Source organism: Carassius gibelio, chromosome A14, assembly GCF_023724105.1.
Source record: "Carassius gibelio isolate Cgi1373 ecotype wild population from Czech Republic chromosome A14, carGib1.2-hapl.c, whole genome shotgun sequence".
NCBI classification, from domain to species: Eukaryota; Metazoa; Chordata; class Actinopteri; order Cypriniformes; family Cyprinidae; genus Carassius; species Carassius gibelio.
The window spans coordinates 5,491,460-5,515,133 of NC_068384.1; the positions used below are offsets into that span (position 1 = coordinate 5,491,460).

Consider the following 23,674-nt stretch of genomic DNA (forward strand, 5'->3'; position numbering starts at 1 on the left):
CTTTTTGAAAATATAGATTTTTATCACTTTCTTCATCCAGCCTAATGAAAATACTTAGCTTTTACAGTTTTACTTCCTGACTGACAGTCGAAAAATGCAACTCACAGTAAAATAGGAAAATTAAATAAATCAAATTAATTCTTAAACTCTTTGTGGCGCTCATGTCACACATACGTCTGCAAGATGTCTGCTAAAGATCTGGAAAGCATCGTCAGTTTTACATAGGCTACATTCTAATTTGACGTGTGATAGGAAACGTCATATGGAGGTATCACAAATGAGCAAACACCACAGTGGCAAACACTCTAAAAAACACGTCTTGCAGACTCATAGGCCTATTTGGGGCTAATCCCAACTTAAACCGTAACAGAGTTCACCGTTAAAAAACACATTCTAAACGTTTTATGAAGAATGTGAGCTCAAAGTTAATGCTCATTTATGTCGCCACTTGCTTGGGTAACGATTTAGACGGGTCCATGATGAACTAAAATCATATTAAAAATTTCAAAAGATTCGATTCACTCAGTTAAAAACTACACTGACCACGAGCAACCGCGGGAACACACTTTCCGCTTTCTGATTGGACGGTGGCCGACGATGGGTTACGTGGCACTGGCGCTGCGCATGCGCAGTGAGCGTTTCACCTGCAGTGTCAAGATGGTGGCAATCAGAATGCAGTTTACAGTTTATTTGGTGTTGTTGTTAAACATTTACAACAGTTTCGTGTCTGCGTTGTATTTTCATATCGGCGAGACTGAAAAGAAATGCTTCATAGAAGAAATACCGGACGAAACCATGATCATAGGTGAGTAGGAGAAACAAGAAGCCAATCCTGTAGTGCACGTTAATGCTTAGCCTAATGCTAACTAGCAGGTTTGTCAAGTAACTTAGAGTTCACTCGTTAATAAACAGCTTGACTTCAACTAGACAAAAATAAAGTTAAAAAGAGCTTTTTCTTGGCTTTACCATAACTTAGACAAATTAACATTTTAATAGGCATTACCAGGCGAGACTGAGAAAGCAGATATATTAACTCATAAGCCTTTCTTAAACATTGAATAACGTTCTTAAGGCAATACCACAGTGATCCATCATGCTGGACTAGCTAAATTAGATGAAACTGTGAATTATGAGACAACAATCTGATGTTTAAATATACTGAATATCCAAGAGACCTTATGTAGTGCAACACCAAGAGCATTTGACTCCTTACTCTATAATAACTTACTATGCTAAGTGTGTTTGTGTCACTGGATTATTATGAAATGACTTCTGTTTCTTTCCTTCCAACGTTGTAAATCTGTCTTGACCAGGTAACTACCGAACCCAGCTCTATGACAAGCAGAAAGAAGAGTATTTGCCTGCAACTCAAGGACTGGGGATGTTTGTGGAAGTGAAAGATCCTGATGAGAAGGTCTGTTTGTAATAAAGGTTTTGTAATAAATGTGCAGTATGTTCTCATTTGCTTATCTTTTGTGTGTGTGTGCGCGTGTGTTTCAGGTGATCCTGTCCCGCCAGTATGGATCTGAGGGCAGGTTTATCTTCACCTCACACACACCTGGAGAGCATCAGATCTGCTTGCACTCAAATTCCTCCAAATTTGCTCTGTTTGCTGGAGGCATGCTTGTGAGTTCATTTTGTGCATCGCTTCTTCTAGTCTACTTCAACTTTATTTGTAAATATGCTTTGAGACAAGTAAAATATTGGAGAATACACTGCAAATTTATTTGACACAAACTTACAAAAAAATATTGCATGGAACTGAATATGTTAATCTTTTTACATTTTGAATAATTAAATTATATATATATATATATATATGAATTATTATTATAAAAAACACACATAGAAAACGTATCTAATTCAAGGAAAGTGTCTACTTTAGTTTTTCAAATAGTTTTTGTGAAAACAAAGTATGGTTCTACACATGTCTATGTAAAAATAAAGCAACATACTTCTGACCTATATTTATTAAAATATAAAGAAGGAGAGGTGATCATACTACATTTTATTACACTTTAATGTATTAAAAGCTTGCTGATAAATGGGTAAAGCTTAGTGGTTTGAAGGATAGTGGCGAAGATTGGTAACATTTTTACAATAAGAATGAATTAGTTTGCTGCATTTAGGCTGCATTGTGATCTAATCTAACGATTCTTTCGCTAAACATGCCTGACAGTTTTTGAAATATGAGCTATTGTTACACGGAATGACATTTTAGTGGGTCACTGCTGTAAATCATGGTAAAAAGGTATGATGGTCCTTGTTTTTGCTTAGAAAAAGTATTAAACACAGCACATTCTAATGAATGAAAAATGTAAATCTTTATTCAAACATAATTAGAGATATATAATTTATGGTGTAATGCACAATCTAATATTGACTGGCTACCTATTAAGAAAGCTTTCGCTTTTCAATATAGCGTGTTCACTTGGACATCCAAGTTGGCGAGCATGCAAACAACTACGCAGAAATCGCTGCCAAAGACAAGCTGACGGAGCTGCAGCTGAGAGTGCGACAGCTGATGGAGCAGGTGGATCAGATCCAGAAAGAGCAGAACTATCAGAGGGTATGAGAGTCGACACCAGTGACTGAACATGGGGTTTTCTGTCGTCTGTGCACTAGAGTGATCCCAATCTGAATCTCTTTCTTCTTTTAGTATCGTGAGGAGCGCTTCAGACAAACCAGCGAGAGCACCAATCAGAGAGTGCTGTGGTGGTCTATCGTCCAGACGCTGATCCTGGTGGCCATCGGGTTTTGGCAAATGAGACATCTGAAGAGCTTCTTTGAGGCCAAGAAATTAGTATAGAACTGTATTTGAATTTTTTTTGTTGTTTTTTTAAAGTTGTGCTTGTCAGTTGATACAGTACACACAACATTTTGAAGATGGCCTGCTTCATGTGTGGTCAAGACTGCTGAAAAGTCAACATGCTCTCAGTTCAGTTCCCTCCCTAAATGCCCCGTTTTTATCCTGCATTGACATTTGTTTTAAGCTGCTCGTTTCAGCGCCACTCCCCATGTAATGTGAACCTAGTTTCTGTTCTGAAACGCATTACAGTTTGTTACTGTTTGGAGGGGATAGACACTCAGCAAAAGTAGTTTACTTGATGCATATTAATGCATAGTGGTTGCCTTACCATTTTTTTATAACCCCATAACTTGCTAAAAGAATATTTGACGTGTTTCAGAAGGCTGATGAAGACATTATTAAACTGGGCTGCAAGCATGATTTCTTTTTTTTTTCATAAATGAGATTTTGGATTATTTGCTTAAACAGTTAGAAAACAACGTTTATCCTGGTGGCAGGTGTAAATGTATTCTGTTGTTTGGTTATGCAGTAATTAGTATGATATTTAAAGTTTTGCTCCGAGTGAATGTTGCTTGGTGTTTAAATTTGTATTCTTTATACGATTGGTTAATGTTTTCTCTTCTGTACCCGTGTTTTATTTTTGGTTGAGCATCACTGCGGTCGAGAACACTCAGATCATGTTAGTATTAGGCCTTCTTCCCTTTTGATAGCTACAATTTGATGTTGACCTCAGTGATTGTGTATAAATATGTACGTTTAAAACGTTTATATATACATAAATGGCAAAATGTAGTTATCAAAAGGTAAAATGTTTAATTATGAGTATTTGGCACATTGAAATAAATAATATCAAAAGGTTTTGTATTTTCCATGAATGCTTAAATCCCTGTTATCTACTGTTTTTCTTAGTTTCCTTTAAAACTGTTGACATCTTGCACATAAATATGATCATATTTATCACATATTTTTTCCTGTTGTGAACTCATGTTTGATTTCAATGATTTATTCACTCTTAAATTGATCTGCCCAGATTACACTGTAAATCTAAAAAGGTACCATGCCTTTTGTTACCAGAGCTGTGTCATAATGTTGTATTTAAAAAAAAAAAAGAAGACTGCATGTTGTTTTGTTTGGTTATTGTTTACTGCATTGCTTTGCCATCACTTTTGTATGGTTTATCCCTTTTTTTCTTTGTCATTTTAGTTTATAAGCAGCTACAGGGAAATGGGTTTAGTTTTTATGTAGGGACAAGGGAGGGAAAGATTTGTTGGTGAGAAATATACCCAATAATTGCACTCAGAAATAAAGGTTCCCACTCTCCCCAACATTGTCTACATAATTGTTTGGGTAACATAAGAAATTTGAGGAATTAAAGTGACACACCATGGCCATATTGATTAATGCTATTATGTTTTAGTGAATTTTTAGACTACATTTTGAAGCCAGGTGTTCTGTACAGAGCAAAATTGTGGCTTTTTAGGGTTATCAAAAATCTGGAGGTTTAATCATAAACGTTATCTCTCCTTGGTCTTTAAATATGACTGATATTGACATTATTAACAAATTAGCTCTCTTAGGGAAATATGATCATGTTAAAAATAGCCTGAAACTTATAAAAACTGATTGATGAAATAAAAAATGTCATTTCTATTTATTTTTCAAGTAACCTAGTCTTGGCGTCCTCTACAAAGGAAATAAAAAATAGATAATACTGTATAAATAAAATAAAATACTGTATTTTAGAAAATGCTTTCTCTCTCTCCATTTGTTTAATATGCTCAAACCTATATGTAATAAATAATAATAATAAAATGCAAAAAAAATATGGTTCTCAGGAGGATATCGTTAGACATAAAGATTTTAAACTTCAAACAAAAAATTAATTTGAGGTAAGATAATTATTTTACTAACTAGGCTATCAATGCAAAGAGCTATTGTGTTGTTATAGCTGAATTACTGAATTTTATTTATTTTACTGTCTATGTGAATTACATCAGCATCGTCCGATTAGTGATCAACTCTTTTTTTTCGAATCTTTTCAGTGAATCGGTTGAATCGTATCACCTAGCTGGTCTACGAATTTTATTTACACGTGCAAAAACTTGCTTTATTCCGCTAATGAAGGTAATTATATTGTTTAAATACAAAGTTTATTTATTTTCTAAAAACATATTTAAGATGTCATTTACAAACTTAAAACACGTGGAACTAAATTTAACCCTTTATTTGCGCAATATGTGCTTTGTGCCTACTATGAAGCTGTTATGATACGTGTAATGTTCTATGGGAATTTGGAAAGTCGGTGACTGCGAAAGCGTAAAATAGTCATTGAATCATTTTAAACGGTTCACTAAAATAAACTGTTCGAAAGAACCGATTCGTAGAAAAGAGTCGAACTTCCTATCACATTTTCTCGTTAGCGCAGTCATATTTCTAAATGCATTGTTTCATTGCACATTTACCACTACCCTTAGGTTACTTTTGCTTCATCCATATAACTGTATTAATATATTTCTGAGCGTGTCTTTTAATGAATTGTACCGGCCAGGTCAGAAAATCATAGGAACTTTATTCCATACGTTGTTTCCAGAGGAGTATTTCAAAGACGGACGATTGCAGCCAGCGTGTGATTTTTCTCTCTTTTGTTACAGTATAAAACAAGCGGAAACTACAAAAGTATACATATTTGCGGCTTGTAAGTAACAATTGAGACGGATGTGTTGCTTTAAAATCATTACGTATCGCTACGAGTGACGTAACCATACAAAACAAGCCCGAAATAGGGTTACTTACTATGAAAGAGATCATTCAAGCCGACCGCTAGGAAGAATGGGATTTAAAGTTGGAAGTAATTTGTGATGGAAAGAGCCAATAGACATTGTTGCAAATTGGAAATTAGATTTTAATATGTAGCTGACATCGTTTCAAACTCAAGTTTGCATCAGTGAAGTGTGACAGTGTTGCACAGAAAGGCAAGATGATGTACTCTTCACGGAGAAAACCTGTGCTGTATTTCAAAGATGATAGAAGGTAAACGCTTTCATCATAACATGCATATGAACCCGTGACCACTAAGATGTGCGTTTTATCTCAATATGATCTTATTCCGATAGATGCATTGTTGTAAACATTTGAAAGTGGCTTGTAAAAGCTTGTGTGTGAATGAGGAATAATCTTCACTTTCCAGTGGTTCTTTTTTTCATGTGTTTCATAAGAGGTGAAAGTCAAAGGTTACAGAGACATGGAGAGGTTCAGTGAGTATATGATGGCATGTGATGATAAAAAGTGTGAAGAGTTTTAACCCTGAAAAGCCTGACATAAGAAATAATCTTATTTATTTAACCTGTTAACTGTCACTGGTCCACTTGTTATTACATGTCTGTAACTGTAATATCTTAGTTTAAACCTAAAGCAGTCTTGACAAACTATATATCATCTGGAAGCTTAAAGTCTAAAAATGTTTTGAATATAAAGAAAAACAATAGATTTTAAATTTTTGCTGCAGCTTGAACTATAACTCACTTTCTCACAGGATTCTTGCTGCATGTTTTTATGTGTTTGTTGGAGGTTGAATTCAGATCAGATACTGACATACTGCCCATAACCCGTTTGAATGTGATGTCTGCTTCATTAATATTGTGAAAAGAATGGAAAAAAAAATTCTGATCACTCAGACCATATATGGAAATGTTGATGCCATTGTGTAGTTACTAAAGGAGTTTCATAGTCATCTAGTGGAAAAGTTTGGTACTGCGCCCAAACAGACTCTTACTGAAAGCTATTTTTTTGAGATATCATCCTCAAATTTGGAACACAACTTGTTCAGATTTTTGGTTTTGATTTTCTGGCAGTTTTAGAGTTTAACATGTTTTGTAATATATTTATATATTATATAAAACATGAATATTAAAATTGTGACATTTTATATTTTTGTAAACTTAAACTTACAGAACTAAAAAAAAACAAAAACATTTTCACTCTACAAAATCTGCCAAGTGTCTTCTTTAAAAATAGATCAACCTTAAGTCTGTGCTCCAAAGCTTTCAGAATTTATAACAATTTAAGTAGCAAAATGTAATTTTTAGGTCTGTGCTCAAAAAGCGGAACGGACAGTTAACATGTTGATTGCGACGTGACGTGCAACTTTTAGAAAACATATACATGTTTGCATATCTTTGATGCATCACAGGCTTTATGGCTCATGCAGTATGATTTAATGTGAATGTGGAACTCAAACATGAGGTGCAAAAAACACAGAAGTGACATTCAGAAACCAAAAATTTGCAAAAATATTCAGCTTTGTGCAGTTGTTATTTATATGAACAACAAAAAAGAAGGTTGGATGAAATTCTTATAGCTTGTAATGTGAAACATTTAGATCAATATAACAATAAATCAGACTACTTGCATATAAACATCTGTTGTCCCTCTAGATCTAATGTCTGAGCAAAATTATATTTAAATCCTTCATTTATTTATTTTATCAAAGCTCTATATTGTGTTTTTATTTTATTTTCCTAAAACATGTGGTATGGATAATCAAATAAACCTCAGTGGCATCAGTCCAGTAGAAATCAGAAATGTATGTGCATCTTGAAATATTAATAACAATAAGCCTATGTGTTTGTCTCATAAAACAATCAGTAAAGATTTCTCAGCATAAAGACGTGCACCATGACTTGAAGGGGAACATTGTAACAATTACACCCAAAGGCCTTTTACTTGCTAAAAATGTTTAGACTATCAGTCGTTTGACAGAAAGATTATAGTTCAATTTGTTTACAGCAGGTTTTTAAGGAACACTTTAATCATGTTGGTACTTTAGAGATGCTTAAAAATAGGCTTTATGTATCAAATATGATACTGTAGGCTTTATAGGGTTAAGTCTGATTGAGCAAGACCAGTTGTTTACAGATGCACGAAGTCCTTGAAGACCAGCAATGGATGTTTGTAAACCTATGTGGCTAAATAATGTTTCTCATAATGTACTTCAAAGCCCTGTGAAATCATAGCTATAATGACATTTAGCAGACAGTATTTATCTTCTGGGAAAACTAACTTGAAATTATTGATGACTCATCCTGCACCCATTCGTTTTATCCAGTCAGATGCTCTCTAGAATATGAATGTACCTCCCACTAATACTGCTTAAAGGTACAGTCCCATTAGGTCACAGTGTTGGAGAAATTTGTGAACACACTTCAATTCTGATTTATCCTGGCACTAACTCATGTTTTAAAGGGAAATGCATCAGTTGTGCACATCTGGCAATTTAACGGGGTCTTTAAAAAGTGTTTAAACTTAACAATAAGCTTGACCACTGTTTTTTTTTCGTTGTAGGGAGTCTATTGTTGTCCATTTATTCAGTGCTTGAAAGAAGTTATGTCAAGTTTACACAAATGTATTTATGCTTTCAGTTTTCTGTCGAGGAAATGCACCGTCTGGAAGCTCTTCGGGCTCTGCATGCTGTTTGTCTTGGGGTCTCTTCTTTTGGTGCAGCTGACTTGTTCAGGAGACGTGAGCCAGACGGTTGGGTACAGTCACCTCCCTCACCAGCCCTGTCCCGTCGAGAGACAGTCTTCATCTGCTGATGACCCATCCTGGGGCCCTCACAAAATGGCCCTCATTGTACCATTCAGAGAGCGCTTTGAAGAACTGCTTATATTTGTCCCTTACATTCACACTTTCCTCAACAAAAAGAAAATACGGCATAAAATACTAATTATAAACCAACTGGATCACTTTCGGTGAGTAACCAGAGGCTTTTGGATTGTCGTAAATAATTTTCAGTTTCTTGCACATACTGATCGTTTCACTTCATAAGACATCAGTAGACTCATTTTGTATTCCTTGATATGCTTTTTCATTCTCAAATATGACATGCATTTTATGAATCACTTAAAATGAATGTGAAAGAGTAAATTAACAGCAGATTTTCATTTTTGGGTGAACTAACCCTTTGAATTTCATAAAAGGTGTAATATAATACTTTTTACTGAAAGCGGTATCATAATTTGTACCCGTGCTTTTCAGCTTCAATCGGGCCTCTCTTATTAACGTTGGGTTTATGGAAAGCGGTAATGACACGGACTACGTTGCAATGCATGATGTGGACTTGTTGCCTCAAAATGAGGATCTGGACTATGGTTTCCCAAACGAGGGACCCTTCCATGTGGCCTCGCCGGAGCTTCATCCCTTATATCATTATAAGACATATGTGGGAGGGATCCTGCTGCTCACCAAGAAACATTATCAGCTGGTAAGAAACCCCAGTACTTCTGAGTACTGATCACTGTTTCTGAAGAGAATTTGTGTGTAAGTTGAACTCTCTTGTAATTTCTTGTCTGGAGTGCAATGGGATGTCAAACCGCTTCTGGGGATGGGGAAGAGAAGATGATGAGTTTTTCAGGAGACTGAAAGCTGCTGATCTTAAGGTACACAGAAATGTTTGAAAATAATCTTATACTATATTTCTCATTCGATACATCATTTAGTTGTTACCATTCAAATATCTGCAGCTTTTTAGGCCAACGGGTATTACTACAGGAACTAAAACATTTCGACACATCCATGATCCAGCCTGGAGGAAGAGAGATCAGAAGCGGATCGCTGCACAGAAGCAGGTAGAAAAACTGTACTTTAAAAAAAAAAAAATATATACCTCATGTAAAAATCAACAGTGTTAACAGATTATAGTTATGCATTAATTGTGTGATAAATGTCCCTTCCTCAAAAAAAGATTTCAATTTTGGTTATCTGAAAACTTTTGAAGCCATTTAGCAAACGAACATAAACTGTGGTTGCATATTTATCGTTTTTTTTTACAAGCTAAATTATGTATATTGTTATTGATTATCAGTAATATTAATAATAAGTTAATCTAAAATAAAAACAATATAATACATGACTAGCAGTGTGAGCGTGTTAGAATGATATCTGAAGGAAGTGTGACACTAAAGACTGGAGAAATGATGCTGAGAATTCACAGAAATAAATGAGGTTTTAAAATATATTCAAATAAAAAGTTATTTTAAATTGTGATTTTTCACAATATTTCCGTTTGTCGTCAGAGACTTCTTTCAGAAAACATGTTAAAAACCTCATCGACCACAAAACTTTGAACGGTAGTCTATACAGTTTTGAGCATTTTTGGTCACTACGTAACTCCCATATTTCAGTTAGGTTTATTTTTTGGTTTTTACAACCTTTTGCTATTATTGTAGAATTTTGGAAAACAGTACTAATACAAGGTAGATCTGTCCACTCCAAAATATTAGTAAATTTCAGTTTACAAAACAAAGCCAGATGTTTTCTTATTTCGATCTGTGGATCTCTATCTCATCATGACACATCGTTGTCATGCAGACCCCTGTCCTAATGTCTAGATTAATATCTGCATGTGTTTTAGGAGCAGTTTAAGGTGGACCCAGAGGGTGGCCTGACTAACGTCCGCTACAAGGTGGAGTCCAGACAGGAAGTGACCATCAGTGGAGCTCCGTGTACGGTCATCAACACCTTTCTAGAGTGTGACGTCAGCCTGACCCCATGGTGCCAGTCCAGCTAATGTATTGAAGCAGGACCCATGAAGCCAGAATGAGATGCATTGTCCTTCTGTGACTGGTGCACTTTAAAAAATCACCCTGATCGGCTGACCAAAAGAACTTGAAGATGTGACTGTGGGGAGAGAACTGTTCTCTAAGTTTTATTTTTATAGGACAGTGTTGTTGGCTTCATCCATGATGAAGAACACTGCCTCATTTTTTAACTAAACTATGGCCAAATGTCAGGTACTGCACTGAGTTTGCATCATCAACATTTCGAGTACGAGCATCCAAATGTCCGATTTAATGATGAGTTTTATAATCTTAAAAGGTGGCGTGTTTCTCTTACTGCAATTGTGAGTATTTGCTCAGCCGTGTCTTGACAGATTTTTTTTTTTTTTTTTGCTTGAATTTAAAGTCATGTCTTGAAAAGGACAATATTATGTATATTAAATTTATTTAGGGAGAACTTAGATTGTATTTGCACATTATTCAGTATTTATATGAAAACAAAGGTTTCCTCATTTCAGTCGTTGTATTTTGTCCCATGTTTCAGATGCATGGAGTGCTGTTACAAGTTCTGCTCACAGGATTATACATAGATCTTATGACCTGGAGGCATGAAGCTATATGCAAACATCTTCCAGTCAAATGTTAATAAAATTCGGACTCAACATACTTTTTTTATTGGCAATGCCTGAAATTAAACTGGGCATCAGTAATCTGTCCAAACTAAGTTGTTCTTGTGCCTGTGGCAACAAACTGCTGTGTTAATGCACAAAACATGTTTGACACATAATAAAGAGAATTTGACTCCATTGTAATCACTGTGTCTTTATTAAAATACATGTTATTACTTCACATTCACCAGCAGAGCAATGTCAATCACGCTGTTATGCGTGCAGTCTACACAGCTGATTGTTCCCATTCATTTGGGGAGTATTTCACATGAAAAAAAAAATCATTTCGAGTTATATGTGTGTATATGCAATTAGTACATAAATGAGCTCCACAATGCTGTGATGTTAACGAAGTTTACGATGCTGGGTTTTAACGAGATGTTACTTAATTAAAATTTATGCAAATAAATGGCCATTGAAACTAAAATTTGGAAGTTCAAATTTGCGAGCACCATAGAAGTCCATTATATGGAGATAATTCCTGAAACGTTTTCCTCAAAAAACATAATTTCTTTACAACTGAAGAAAAAAGGACATCTTGGATGACAAGGGGGTGAGTGCATTTTCTGTAAACTTTTGTTCTGGAAGTGAACTACTCTTAACTCGCTGTATTTTATGAGCACTGCAGTTCAGCTGATGACAGCTCAGTAGGAAATCAGTTGAAAGCATCCCATCATCTCATACCATGAAAGTGAATATTACACTATTTATCAGTATGTATTGTAATAAATATTTGAGAAATTATCGTTGTAGATGATTGTATTAGTCTGTAGAGTGATAGGCAATGTAAACGGGGCAAGTGGGAGAAGCAGATGAACTGAGATAGGCTAATTAAACTCATTGCCTCAGCACTTCATCCCAGTAAAGCTCTGGAACAGGTTATAGGCTAATAATCGACATAAAGACTCTAGACCTGAACTCATTATGTGGATAGCACGCCATGTTAATTTGATTTAATTTTTGAGTCATTATATCTTACTTTATAGTGCAGACCGTGGGCGGGCTGCATAAACTGCTTTGACTGTAGACTTAAAAAAGTTAGTCATCTGTTTTTTTTTTTTTAATGTCTTTCAATCCATCGAGTTTTATCATGTCTAAAGAGTCCATATATGTAGGCTAATTGAACGTGCTCTTTGTCTTTTGCAGGCTGGTACACTAGAGGGCGCTATGTGTACAGTATGAGGCTCACCACACATCTGCCTGTGCCCTTTTAGCTTGGTTCACACTCAATACTGTAACTAACAAAAGCCTGTACCAGGTCTTTGAGACCTGCAATTAATTTACTGAATAAACGGACTGCATGCGCGATTACTAGTGCCACAATAAACAATAACTGTGTGCTTAAACCATTGCATACGTAACTACTGTAGCCTCTTCAATATTAAACAATAGCCTAGCTACATCATGCAAACATTGCAGAATGTGTTATTTATTTATTTTGGTCATAACATTTTTAATACGATTATATTAAACCTCAAGCATGTTTTACAGTGAGTCCTGTTTTACAAATTGTGGTATGTCTACTAAGGCACTCTTTGTTATCACATATTTTATATCACTTTTTCTTTTCTTTTTTTAAAACCAAACCCTGCATCAAAATTAATGACATTATTCCATATTATATCTAAAACGTTTAATCTTCTGTTTCAAAAAAAAAAAAAAAACACTCCTTTGAACATTTCTGCAAATTGTTTATTCAGCAATAACAAAAGAGTTTACTGTGGCTGTCTATTAACATTCCTAATTTGAGTTCTATACATAATTTAAGAATATTTTCAATTAGACAGCCACATTCAGCCTTTTTGTAATGTATCTTTGTCCGGTAATTTATTTTTTATTTTTTATTGTGAATAGCTGAATTCGTGGACATGCTATTTTTCCATCACGTTCCTCAAGTCAATAGCTATTGATGGTCGTCCATTTAATGAAGGCTCTCTGAGTCAGCTAATGAGTACTAAAATAACCAATCTTGGCTTCTCCGTGTTCAAAGAGGGTTTAACACCAGTTAGTTCCAGACAGGGGAACAATAATCACATTTTAACTCGCCTTCACACCCAGAGTGCTTACAAAAACTCCAACTGTTTTAGCCTTTCAGCTCTGCACAATCTGCAATCAATTGCCAGAGGCGAAATTAATAGATGTTAATGGCCATTTGTATTTGAGGCAAAGGGGACAAAATTGGCCAGAGAAAGCTATTAATTATATGCAGAGGGACTGAGGGACTGGCTCAATGGGGTCTGTGCCCTGCGTGGTTCACATGGGTTTCCGCCGGGTGGGTTGAGAAAGGCCTGAGCAGGGGGGCTTTTGTGTGGCTCCCGGGCCACGATTGTTCCTTCTCAAAAGGGTGACATCTGTCCAGGGTTTCCGAGACTCTGATCCACCCCATTAGCCTCCATCCTCTCTCGACAACTTATTGCGTTTGTAACTGACAAATGAGACAAGGAGAGGCACTCGAGACATGTCAAGCCGTGAGATCAGTGCCCGCTTCCCTTGATCTGTGTCTGCTTCATTAAGACACCCTCATAAAGTCCCTAAATGAGCTCAGATTCCTGAGTTCTCCTGATGATTTCTGTCCATAGAATAGAAATGAGTGATTGATGTGTCAAGCAGGCCTCTAGCTGACAAGTGAATGTTCCTTGTGTTCATCCAAACCTCATAATAAAAGTAAATAATAAAAATATGATCTTCACTGTAATATAAAAGGATCTTCCTCAATACACTGGGTTGTTTCAACCGAACTTTGGGTAAAATATAGTTTTTATAGAAAATTTTTATTAAATTTTTAACCCAAAATTTGGTTGGAAACAACCCAGCATTTTTGTAATATAATAATAAATTGATAAAACAACAAGGACAATTATAGAATGATGACAATAGGCTAATAATGACATTTGGCAGTGATTTTAATGATATCAATTATTATTTGCCTATTTTTTATTGTTAAGCTATTATTATTATTATTTTCTTCTTACTACAACGAATTTTTGCCATTTGTAGCCTTTAATTATCACTTTACGATGTTAGCGCTTTTATTGTAATTGGCTACACTTCAAAATAAATAAAAAAACATTAATATGTACATAATCAAATAAAAACTATCAGAATATTTTTTTATATATGTATAGGCTATATTTCGTTATTATTATTATTAGGCTATTATTTTATTTTTTAGATAAAACGTGAGTTAATTATCAACGTAAATAGCTTAAATTGGCATATTTCTATTAAAACGGGTAGGCTACGTTTCATTTGACAATAAGATAACAGTAAATAAATGAATATTGTGACGAATTATGCGAGCATTAATTTACAAAAAAAAAGAAAAATGTCATCAGAACAAATTATATGAAATCCTTTCACGTGCACGCTCACTCCTATTTCACAAAATAGATTAGCACCGCATAACCAACTCAACTCATAGATTTGGTTTTGTTTTCAAATCCAGAATTTCTTTACACAACACAAAATGGCTGTAATTGACAGCGAGTGAGTGCGGTGCACGCCGATCTGCGCATGCGCACCACTCTTCTCCGTCGGAGCTCCGCGCGCAGGTATTGAAGTTGGCTCATGACAAGCCACAGTCTGACGGATCATCGATCATAAGAGCTCGCAGCGACCTGCATCCGAGGAGCTGATGCCTGCTTCATGTGAGACAGCTGACGGTGCGCGAGCTCTTCTCTGACAAGGACATGCATCAGATGAGATCTGAATTCATTTGAACAGAACTGGTGACAGAACTCAGCCTACTTGCAGCTATTGGACGTGTACTGCAACCCAATAAATTTAAGGAACTACAGGAACCGTATGAAGTTATGGATTGTAGAGGGACTATATAAATGCTATCTTTTTATTTTTATTTTTTTAAACCTGGGTTGCATCGGTTTCAGTGACCTACTTGTTGATTCGATATTGAGTATTTTTTTTAATAGCCCATCACAATGTTCCAGCACAATAAGAAGTGCTTCACCATTGAATCTCTCGTAGGTAAAGACTCCAGTTCCTCAGGTTCTGCCTCGGAGGAGCCCATCAGACCCACTGCTCTGAGGTTTACTGAATCCATCCATCCTTCTCCCTTTGGGAGCTGCTTCCAGAACTCAGGCAGGACATTGTACAGCAGCAGCCCAGAGATGATGTTCACAGACCCGGCCACTCACTCCAGCAACCCCGGCCTGTCTCTGCGGCACCTCCAGATCCCCACACAGCCCTTCTTCAGTCCCCATCAGAGAGAAACCTTCAACTTCTACCCGTGGGTGCTGAGGAACAGATATCTGGGACATCGATTCCAAGGTAAGGAGGAGACTGAGGATGCAGAGAAAATATCGAAACATTGAAGTGAAAGTATGAGGATGTATTCAGTTGTTCAAAGGCCTAGCCTATATTGATTTAAATGGTTTATTAAAATATTATAGGCCTTCTTAGTGATGCGCACGGGTCAGGTCATACCTAACATTTTTCTTTTTTCCTAACACTGTCTTGATTGTTCTTCTTATTACTATAATGTATTGATTTTATCGAGAAAAAAAAAAAACTCAAAATTATGCCGTGCAATATTTTATTTGAAGCGCAATTTTTACCTCAGTCGCCTATCCAATAAACACGCATTGCAAAATAATATTTGTTATATTTCGAAAGACCACTCTTTGTTTTGATCACATATTAAAAAAAGAAGGGAACATTCGATACAATTCGTTTTTGTTCCGTTTGTTTGGAATATTCGCAGTCATCAATGTACACTATTATTATAGCATGCTAGTCTAAATAATTAATTAGGCTATTAAAACACCGCAGTTGTATAATTTTTAAGTAGGCTATAAACTGATAATACAGATAATTCTGCTGCCTCTTGTTAATTAGTTTTTTACTTAAACTTGGATCAGCCATTTAGGATTATTGTTGTTAAAATCTTGTTGTGATTTTTAACATCTAATCTAATAATTTAAATATCTAATCTAATTTTTATATGTAAAATCTAATGAAGCACCCACATTATCTTACTGTTTCTTGAAACATTTTGTAAATATTTGTTTATCTATCTTCCTAAAGATGCACTTTAGTTTTACATCGTATTTTTTAAAACATATAAATAAACGAATAATAATTAAATTATTTCCGGAGATAAAAATGAATTAGTTAATGTGGAAATTCGTATGAGGTCAATTTATACATGCAGCTATTATTGTGTCTCGTTATTATAAGGCTCATAAACATTTACATCTCTTAAGATTACTATAATAAAATGCAAGCATTTTTAATACTGTTATGGGTATATTTTATATATTTTAAGCAATTATTTGGAAAAGGACTTCATTGGTTTATTAGGTAACTATAATTACTAATTTATTTTTTTAATCTGCCTTTAAATGTTTGTTCATTTAAGAGCTTTATTTTAATTTGATTTACATTTTGTAAATGCAGCACCATCTCAGTGAGATTATTGTTTGAAATTTTTATTTTTTCTTCAAACTTCTTTAAAAATGTATTATTATTGTTAAAAATGAAATTGTATTGGTATAATATGATAGATTTGATAGCCCTGTTCGCAGAGTCCTTTAAACAGTGTAACTGATACTGGGAGGTCCTGTTTACCAGGCAATTTGTTAAAGCAGCTATCAGTATCTCTGGCCGGTCTTGGAGGGGTGTGATGGGAAGCCCAGCTACATTTGTTGAGAGGGTCCTGAGCTGCTCCACAGTCCTCGAGGGCATTGCTCAGGTAATTGGTGCAAGTCAGAGGTTGTTGTCACTATTACTCAGATCCGGGTTCAGATAGAGCCTCTTTGTTTACACCCAGACACGATCTACTCACTGATGGTGTCCAATAACCTAGAAAACTACTGTTTAGACAAGACTAAATGCAGCCGTGGGGATTGGCTGGGAAAGGATCGAGGAGACTCTCAGCCCTAATGTGTCCATGGTTTTAACTCTAATACTTCCTGAATGGGGAAGAGATGTGTCCATGTCCTCGGATCCGTCATGCGGGACAAGATAAACAGGATCCCAGAGCGGCCTGCTGTTGTACATGAACAGGGGTTTGTGTTATGGGTGCGTTTCACAGACTGTGACCGTGCCACACTGATGCACTTTTCTGAGATTTGTGTGCGATCAGGTTACAGTACAAATCCTCCAGAAGAATAAACACCGTCATCAGCAGACTCTTTCATTTTTAGAGGCTTCATTCCAAAGCGTAGCGTAGTGAAATAATGTAACAATTTCATAATAATGCACTAATACAATAGCAGTTAAGATATATGCACTATATGTAATTATATAACAATAATAATAATGGTTACTTTGTTTTTCAAATTTCTTGAAAGCATTTTTATTCTAATTAAAAATCCATCGAAAAGTGTAATCAAACGACACGTGTGTGTAGACATATATAAACGTATAAACAATGTCATCAGCAGTAGGTAAATTTGATTAATGTGTTATACATATTATAATACAATTTTACATAATTTTCTTGGACATTATGAAAGAAAAACATAATTATTTTGAGACAAGTTTGTTAAAATAAGTTTGCATAATGTAATAAATGTAACAATGTACTAAAAATGTAATAATGTGTATAGTAATAAACAATAACAACAGATAATATCAGTTAAGTCATACACACACACACACACACACACACATATGAAATAACGTTTATTCAGTCTCTATATTATGTTACATTATGTTACTCCTGTTTTATAAATATAAATATATGCATATGATTTGTGTGTGTGTTTTATTTCATCAAGATTAAAATAGTAGATGGAGGCATCGTCACAGGGAACACACATTCTGTAGGTGAGACCAAAGGGTCCAGTCTCTTTCTTTCGGTCTATAGGCCGCCCCTCTCCCTGCCTCTAATGAGAACAGCACTGACAAGACCAAACTTGTTTGTGCCAAGGGAATGATAGTAAAGCTGATCTGGGTGCCATCTGGTTCCCTTTTCCTCATGTTGGGGGCTTTCTTGCTGTGGATAGGCCAGTGTGTGTTTGAGTCCAAAGCCCCGGAGGGTCTCCCATGCATCTCTTCAGGAGGCTGGAGTCTCAGTCAGTGTTCTGGCCAGACACGGAGGTGATGCGACACATGCTGACGATGCCAGACCGACAGCACTGAGCGCACAGGAAAACACCAAACACTTTGATTTGAAAGTTTCAAAAAGTTGCCACTTTACATTGAGGTTGGTTTCGGGTTGGTTGGTGCTCAGCGCACCTTGAGGAAGGTTTAAGGAGGGCTTTTCAACACCTTCAAACCGCGGAGAACTCATTATTTACATTCTTGCACCCGACTCCCTTCATTCTTGCACGGAGGTGTCTCTATTGTTTTTGCCTGTGGTGTTCAAAGCGTTTTCAGCACGCCAGCTGAAAGCAGTCGTCAATGACAGTGCAGTGACAGAAAATATGCACCTTTTAGTAAAATAGAAGTAAAGGTCGTACATTATTAGGTCCTTTCGGAAGTCTTTGTTAATGAAGGCTTGCATCATAGACCAATACAAACTAGTCATTTTGTGCATGAAAACAGACACCGTAAATGTTGCAACTGGCCAAAAAAGTGTGTGTGTGTGTGTAGATGACGTATTTTTAAGCAGGCAACACAAGTCGCTGTGTTTAAGGCTGAGAGTTGAAGTTGCTTCTCCTCTGAAAAGAGTCAGTTCAAAGCTATTGTGTGCAGATAAAGCTTTGGTTTTGGGGTTTTTAAAGAGACTTAAAGTCTGAACAGCCTCATGTTAATCCGCTTTTCTTCTTCTGGTGATGCCATTAGTGAGCTTTTGTGCTCAGAACTGGTACGTCATTGTGCTTTCTTTGATGACGAGTGTTAACATTGAATGGGTTGAAACACTGAAACATTTTGGTTGTATTTTCATTGACAAAAGATCATGGTCTGTCACTTATGCGCCCTTCACAACAAAGACTATTTTGTTTATACGTGATTGCACTCATCATCTTTCAGAAGATTCTTTCAAACACAACTCTCCAAACACTAAAGTGGTCATGTAAATTACACATCCATTTGTTTATGAAAAATGTTTTTCACTCATTGTGTGTTTGCAATAAAAAGATCATGTTTGCCCTGGAACTGATGGAGACTAAATTTTACTATTCCCTCATGTTGAATAAAATCAGACCAAATGTAAGGGATTTAGATTTGTTTAACTGACAATTAAGATCTTATCAACCATGGATGTCTACTTATATTTTAGCAGCAATATTTCAAAGCCTTGCATTTGTATGAAAATCAGGATAATGCCATATGATGAGGGCCGAAGGTTAAAGACTCGTCTCTGTATGCATAGAGAGTGCAGAGATGTTCGGTTAATGCAGCGTGAACACACTTTACATCAGCCGTGTCTGGAACTGACCTGGAATTATTCAAATTGACTCATGTGGCTCAATTAAGACATGCAATCCTGCGCTTAATGTCTGCATTGCTGTGCCTATGTAAAGCACTTATTTTGTATAAAAGCATAAAGAGTCTTTAGATAATGCGTCTGCTAAATGAAGAAATGTCAATGTAATGGTTACCATAGGATGCATATTTATAACTCTAAAATAATTTTGTGAATGCACATGAAATGGCATGAACATATGGAATTAAATAAATATCTGTTACATTTCAAAAGCAATGCAATGATTTCAAATAAAGGCAAATGACGATGTAACAATGAAATTTTAATGAAAATGTATTTAGACATTTAAGTCACAACTTAGCATCTCTATAGTTTCTAAATGTAAAAAAAAAACATAATAAATTAAAATAAAATAAAATTGCCCACTTCCTAATTAACACATTTTTTTTAAAAAATTGTTTTATTAATTAATTTAAAATACCACCATAAAATTGTCTGGTTCTTAATTAACATGTATTCTTCATTTCTGTATTTTTAGTTTTTTTTTTTTTTTTTAAGACAGTTAAATTTTTTTTGTTTAAAATCACACTAATGACCCACTTCGCAATTAACGTGCTCTTTAATTCTTACTATTACTATTCTCTTGCTAAATTCTAAATTATAGAATTTTTTTATTATTATTTATTTATTTAAAATACAACTTTAAAACTGTCAGCTTCCTATCTAATATCTACTCTTTATTTCATTGCTTCTTGCTTCCAGGTGATGATAGTAGCCCGGAAAACCTGCTGCTACACGGACCTTTCTCTCGCAAGCCCAAGCGCATCCGCACGGCCTTCTCCCCCTCGCAGCTGCTCCGGCTGGAACGTGCCTTTGAGAAGAACCATTACGTGGTGGGAGCCGAGCGGAAACAGTTAGCCAATGGGCTGTGCTTGACAGAGACGCAGGTAAGACAGACGGAGGTGTCAGAGTCGATCCCTCCGGTGCACACGGCTGCATTCCACACACACACACACACACACACACACAACATGAACGTTTTCCTCACAGGATGCAAGTGATTCATCATTTATTGCCTTGGGATAGGCCATATAAATTCCAGAGCATGTATACAACATGCAATAATTGGTTATTTTCCCAATAGCCTGTACATACATTCACATGCATATTTGTGTATTTGTATAGAATTGATAGGCTTGAGCAATACATGTTGTGACATACGGAGAGGTCGCAAATTCTGAGGCACCTTTGAGAACCTGGGATTTAAAATCTTAGCATGGAAACAAATGAAAAATAAACAAACAAAAAAAGTTATAAAAAGTAATTAAATAAATGTTATGCACTAGTGGTTTTAGATACCTGCTGTGAAACTTTTAAATCAGACTGTATTAACAATTAAATAAATTAATTACAATTTATCATTTTCTTAGAGAGAGAGAGAGTTTTTGTTAATTAGTAAGTGCACAATTTTATTGTGGGATTTTGAATAAATAAAGAATCTACAACTTTCTTTAAAGAAATCTTACAACAACAAACATCGAATAGAAAATAGAAAATTTATTTTGGATACATATAGTTTTTTCTATTTTCTGAAATGATTTTAAAATGTAAATATTAAATTAAATGTTAAATTTCATGCTAATTAAATTTTAATATTTTTAGTTTAAAAATTTAAAAACATCTACACTAAACTTTTAATAGTTTAAATTAGTTATTTTATATTTGTAGCTACTTTTGGATGTACTGTTTTATCCGTATTCTGATAATTTCTTTTTTTATTAAAAATGTTCATTTATAAATACAATTTTTCATTCAAATTTTCATGCTCATAATCTGTAATTATTTTTATTCAATTATAAAAATGAAAAGCTTTTTCACTAGTGGTTTCAGACTTTTAGGCACCTGCTGTGAATCTTTGACGTCATTTTGTTTATGCACTTTTGTTTTGGATGTTCTTTAGCACAGTGTTTAATCTGTATTCTGAAGTGTTTTGAAATTAAAAATGTAAATTCTTAATTAAACTGTTTGTGCTGATATTCGCCTTTATTTTAAGCTGATAATACAATTTATAATCAATTGTTTTTAATTCTAAAATTGAACAATTTAGCATTTCACTATTGCTTTAAGACTATAATGCTATGGATCTTTTAAATTAATAATTCTGTGTTTACATTTCTGTCTTTATTTTGAATACTTTTTAACATACTATTGTATCTGTATCGAGCTCACATAAGTATATATGTTTACACATATCTTGCAGTAGAGATTGTAAAATGAAATATGATTTCCTCACCAGTTTGAGAGATTACGTCAGTCATATTCCAAATAAGTAGCAGGCATAAGCATGTTTTTAAATGTGGCATAATAGTGTGTTGTGAAAGTTTTTTAATAGCAAACACAGTACAGGGAAGATTTGCTTCCCACTTTAAAAAAAATGCATAAAAACATCAATTGACAAATTTTAAGCGGCTATATTAAAATGGCCTCTCGTTCTCATTTTTGTTAAGGTGAAAGTCTGGTTCCAGAACAGAAGGACCAAACACAAGAGACAGAAGCTGGAGGAAGAGTCACCGGACTCGCAGCAGAAGAGGAAAGGTACTCAACACGTGAGCCGCTGGAGGGTGGCCACTCAGCAGGGCAGCCCTGAGGACATTGACGTCATTTCAGAAGACTGATATCATACGTCTGTGTTAACTTCAGTCATGCTGATGGATCCCTTCCGCAAAAAAGCAAGACATTTCTTCAGACTTGGTCATGAATTGAACTTGGCTTGTAAACTGAGGAACTGAGTCACAGCCGGCTGCTGCTGATTTCTGATCATGCACAACAGAATAGAGGACGATGGCAGCAGCCGAAATACTCACAAAGACTGGAAGACTTCTGTATGCAATACACACGGACCTCTTCATTTTGGATCCCACTCCATCTCAGAGCAATGAAGATTTTTTTTTTTAAGGTTTCACTTCTCTCTTGCTCTTTAATTATCAGTCAGAACATTTCCATCTTAAAGTAGTATATTGGATGCACACAGGTAATAAAACCACCTTAATGAATAGATTGAGAAATGTTTTGTAGTGTTAAATTGCTTTAGGAATTCAACGGCCACAGTCTAACAACAAAAGGTGGATCCAGTGTGAGAATGAAATATCACTAATAGATCATGTGATATTTTACAACTGGATGTTTGTATTTGGCAAAGCGTTGTTATTTTACAAACTAGGCAAATTCAATCAGTCTTTCTAGAAAACCACTAGTGCAGTTTCACATTTGAAATGGTTCTATTTATTCCTTTTCTATGCATTTGAGCTCCAAACCCAAAATTATCATTTTGCGTTTTACATCTGGGTTAAAGCTTATACGGAAGATTTTAAATGTGTTGTGCGAGAATTACTTTTTTTATTTTTTTATTGCTTGTTACCACAATAACTCTTGATCTGATGTCAAATATCAGTAAACTAGACAAGCTTAAAAATGCTTGAATTTCTTTCTTCGCTCAATTAAAAAAGAATAAAAATACAAATACAAATTCTCAGTCTAACCTCTGAGACCCAGAATGGTTTGTAGCACTTCACAGCAGATTTCTTTAAGGTTAAAAGCACTGTTATCCCATCTGTTTGTCTTCATTGTTCAGCCATTTTCTTTGTGTTATGTGTTTCTTTAACTTTTCTTTTCTTCTGCAGACTATTAGATAATAAAACTTTAACGTAAAAACTGTTTGGAAATGATTTCTTCCATTTTCATTATTACTTAAATGTTATATTGAATGGATATTATTAATGCATTTGCCTTATTAAGCAGTGATTCATTTATTTATTAACCAGAAGATGCTTATGCATTCCTGAGCAACCACAAAAAGCAGAGAGGTGCCATTAGTCAGAAATTATTTTAATAATAGTGTACTTACATACTCTCAAAACATATAAGTGCTTGAAAGTGAACACAACCATCTCCACCTTTGGATTTCTGTGTGCAAACAGTCAGCGTTACGCCGAAACTGAGGCAAGACAGTCCCGTATTAAACACCATCACCTTCACTTATGAATATGTTTACAAAGTTATTTGATTTCATTTGCATTTTGTAGCATTTAACTGTTCACCTATGTGCATCTGATCACGTGCTTGTTCATTTAAACCATGTACATATATATACACATATATTTATATTTCAGTCAGCTGGAAATGCATCTATGTCACCATTATGTACTGTAATCTAAACCTGCTAATCCTTAAGGTGACAAAAATGTATTTAATTTGCATCTTTGCATCACCTTATTGCACACAGATGTTTATACAAGCCTCATTATCGGTC

The 23,674-nt window shown here is 35.2% G+C and overlaps 3 protein-coding genes across 3 annotated transcripts; all 3 read left to right on the forward strand.

The window, feature by feature from the left end:
• The first annotated feature begins 582 nt into the window (after positions 1-582).
• Positions 583-4,134, forward strand: LOC128027330 (transmembrane emp24 domain-containing protein 9-like). Its single transcript, XM_052614869.1, has 5 exons — positions 583-805; positions 1,314-1,414; positions 1,501-1,626; positions 2,423-2,569; positions 2,660-4,134. The coding sequence occupies exons 1-5, from the start codon at positions 598-600 to the stop codon at positions 2,807-2,809; spliced, it is 732 nt and encodes a 243-aa protein (XP_052470829.1). The 5' UTR covers positions 583-597; the 3' UTR covers positions 2,810-4,134.
• Positions 4,135-5,363: 1,229 nt separating this feature from the next.
• Positions 5,364-11,174, forward strand: LOC128027327 (beta-1,4-galactosyltransferase 7-like). Its single transcript, XM_052614866.1, has 6 exons — positions 5,364-5,839; positions 8,227-8,556; positions 8,843-9,068; positions 9,160-9,243; positions 9,328-9,432; positions 10,218-11,174. The coding sequence occupies exons 1-6, from the start codon at positions 5,787-5,789 to the stop codon at positions 10,371-10,373; spliced, it is 954 nt and encodes a 317-aa protein (XP_052470826.1). The 5' UTR covers positions 5,364-5,786; the 3' UTR covers positions 10,374-11,174.
• A 3,407-nt stretch (positions 11,175-14,581) lies between these two features.
• On the forward strand, positions 14,582-23,031 carry LOC128027331 (homeobox protein EMX1-like). The gene is made up of 3 exons (XM_052614870.1): positions 14,582-15,317; positions 20,128-20,312; positions 21,873-23,031. The coding sequence occupies exons 1-3, from the start codon at positions 14,969-14,971 to the stop codon at positions 22,038-22,040; spliced, it is 702 nt and encodes a 233-aa protein (XP_052470830.1). The 5' UTR covers positions 14,582-14,968; the 3' UTR covers positions 22,041-23,031.
• Positions 23,032-23,674: the final 643 nt, after the last annotated feature.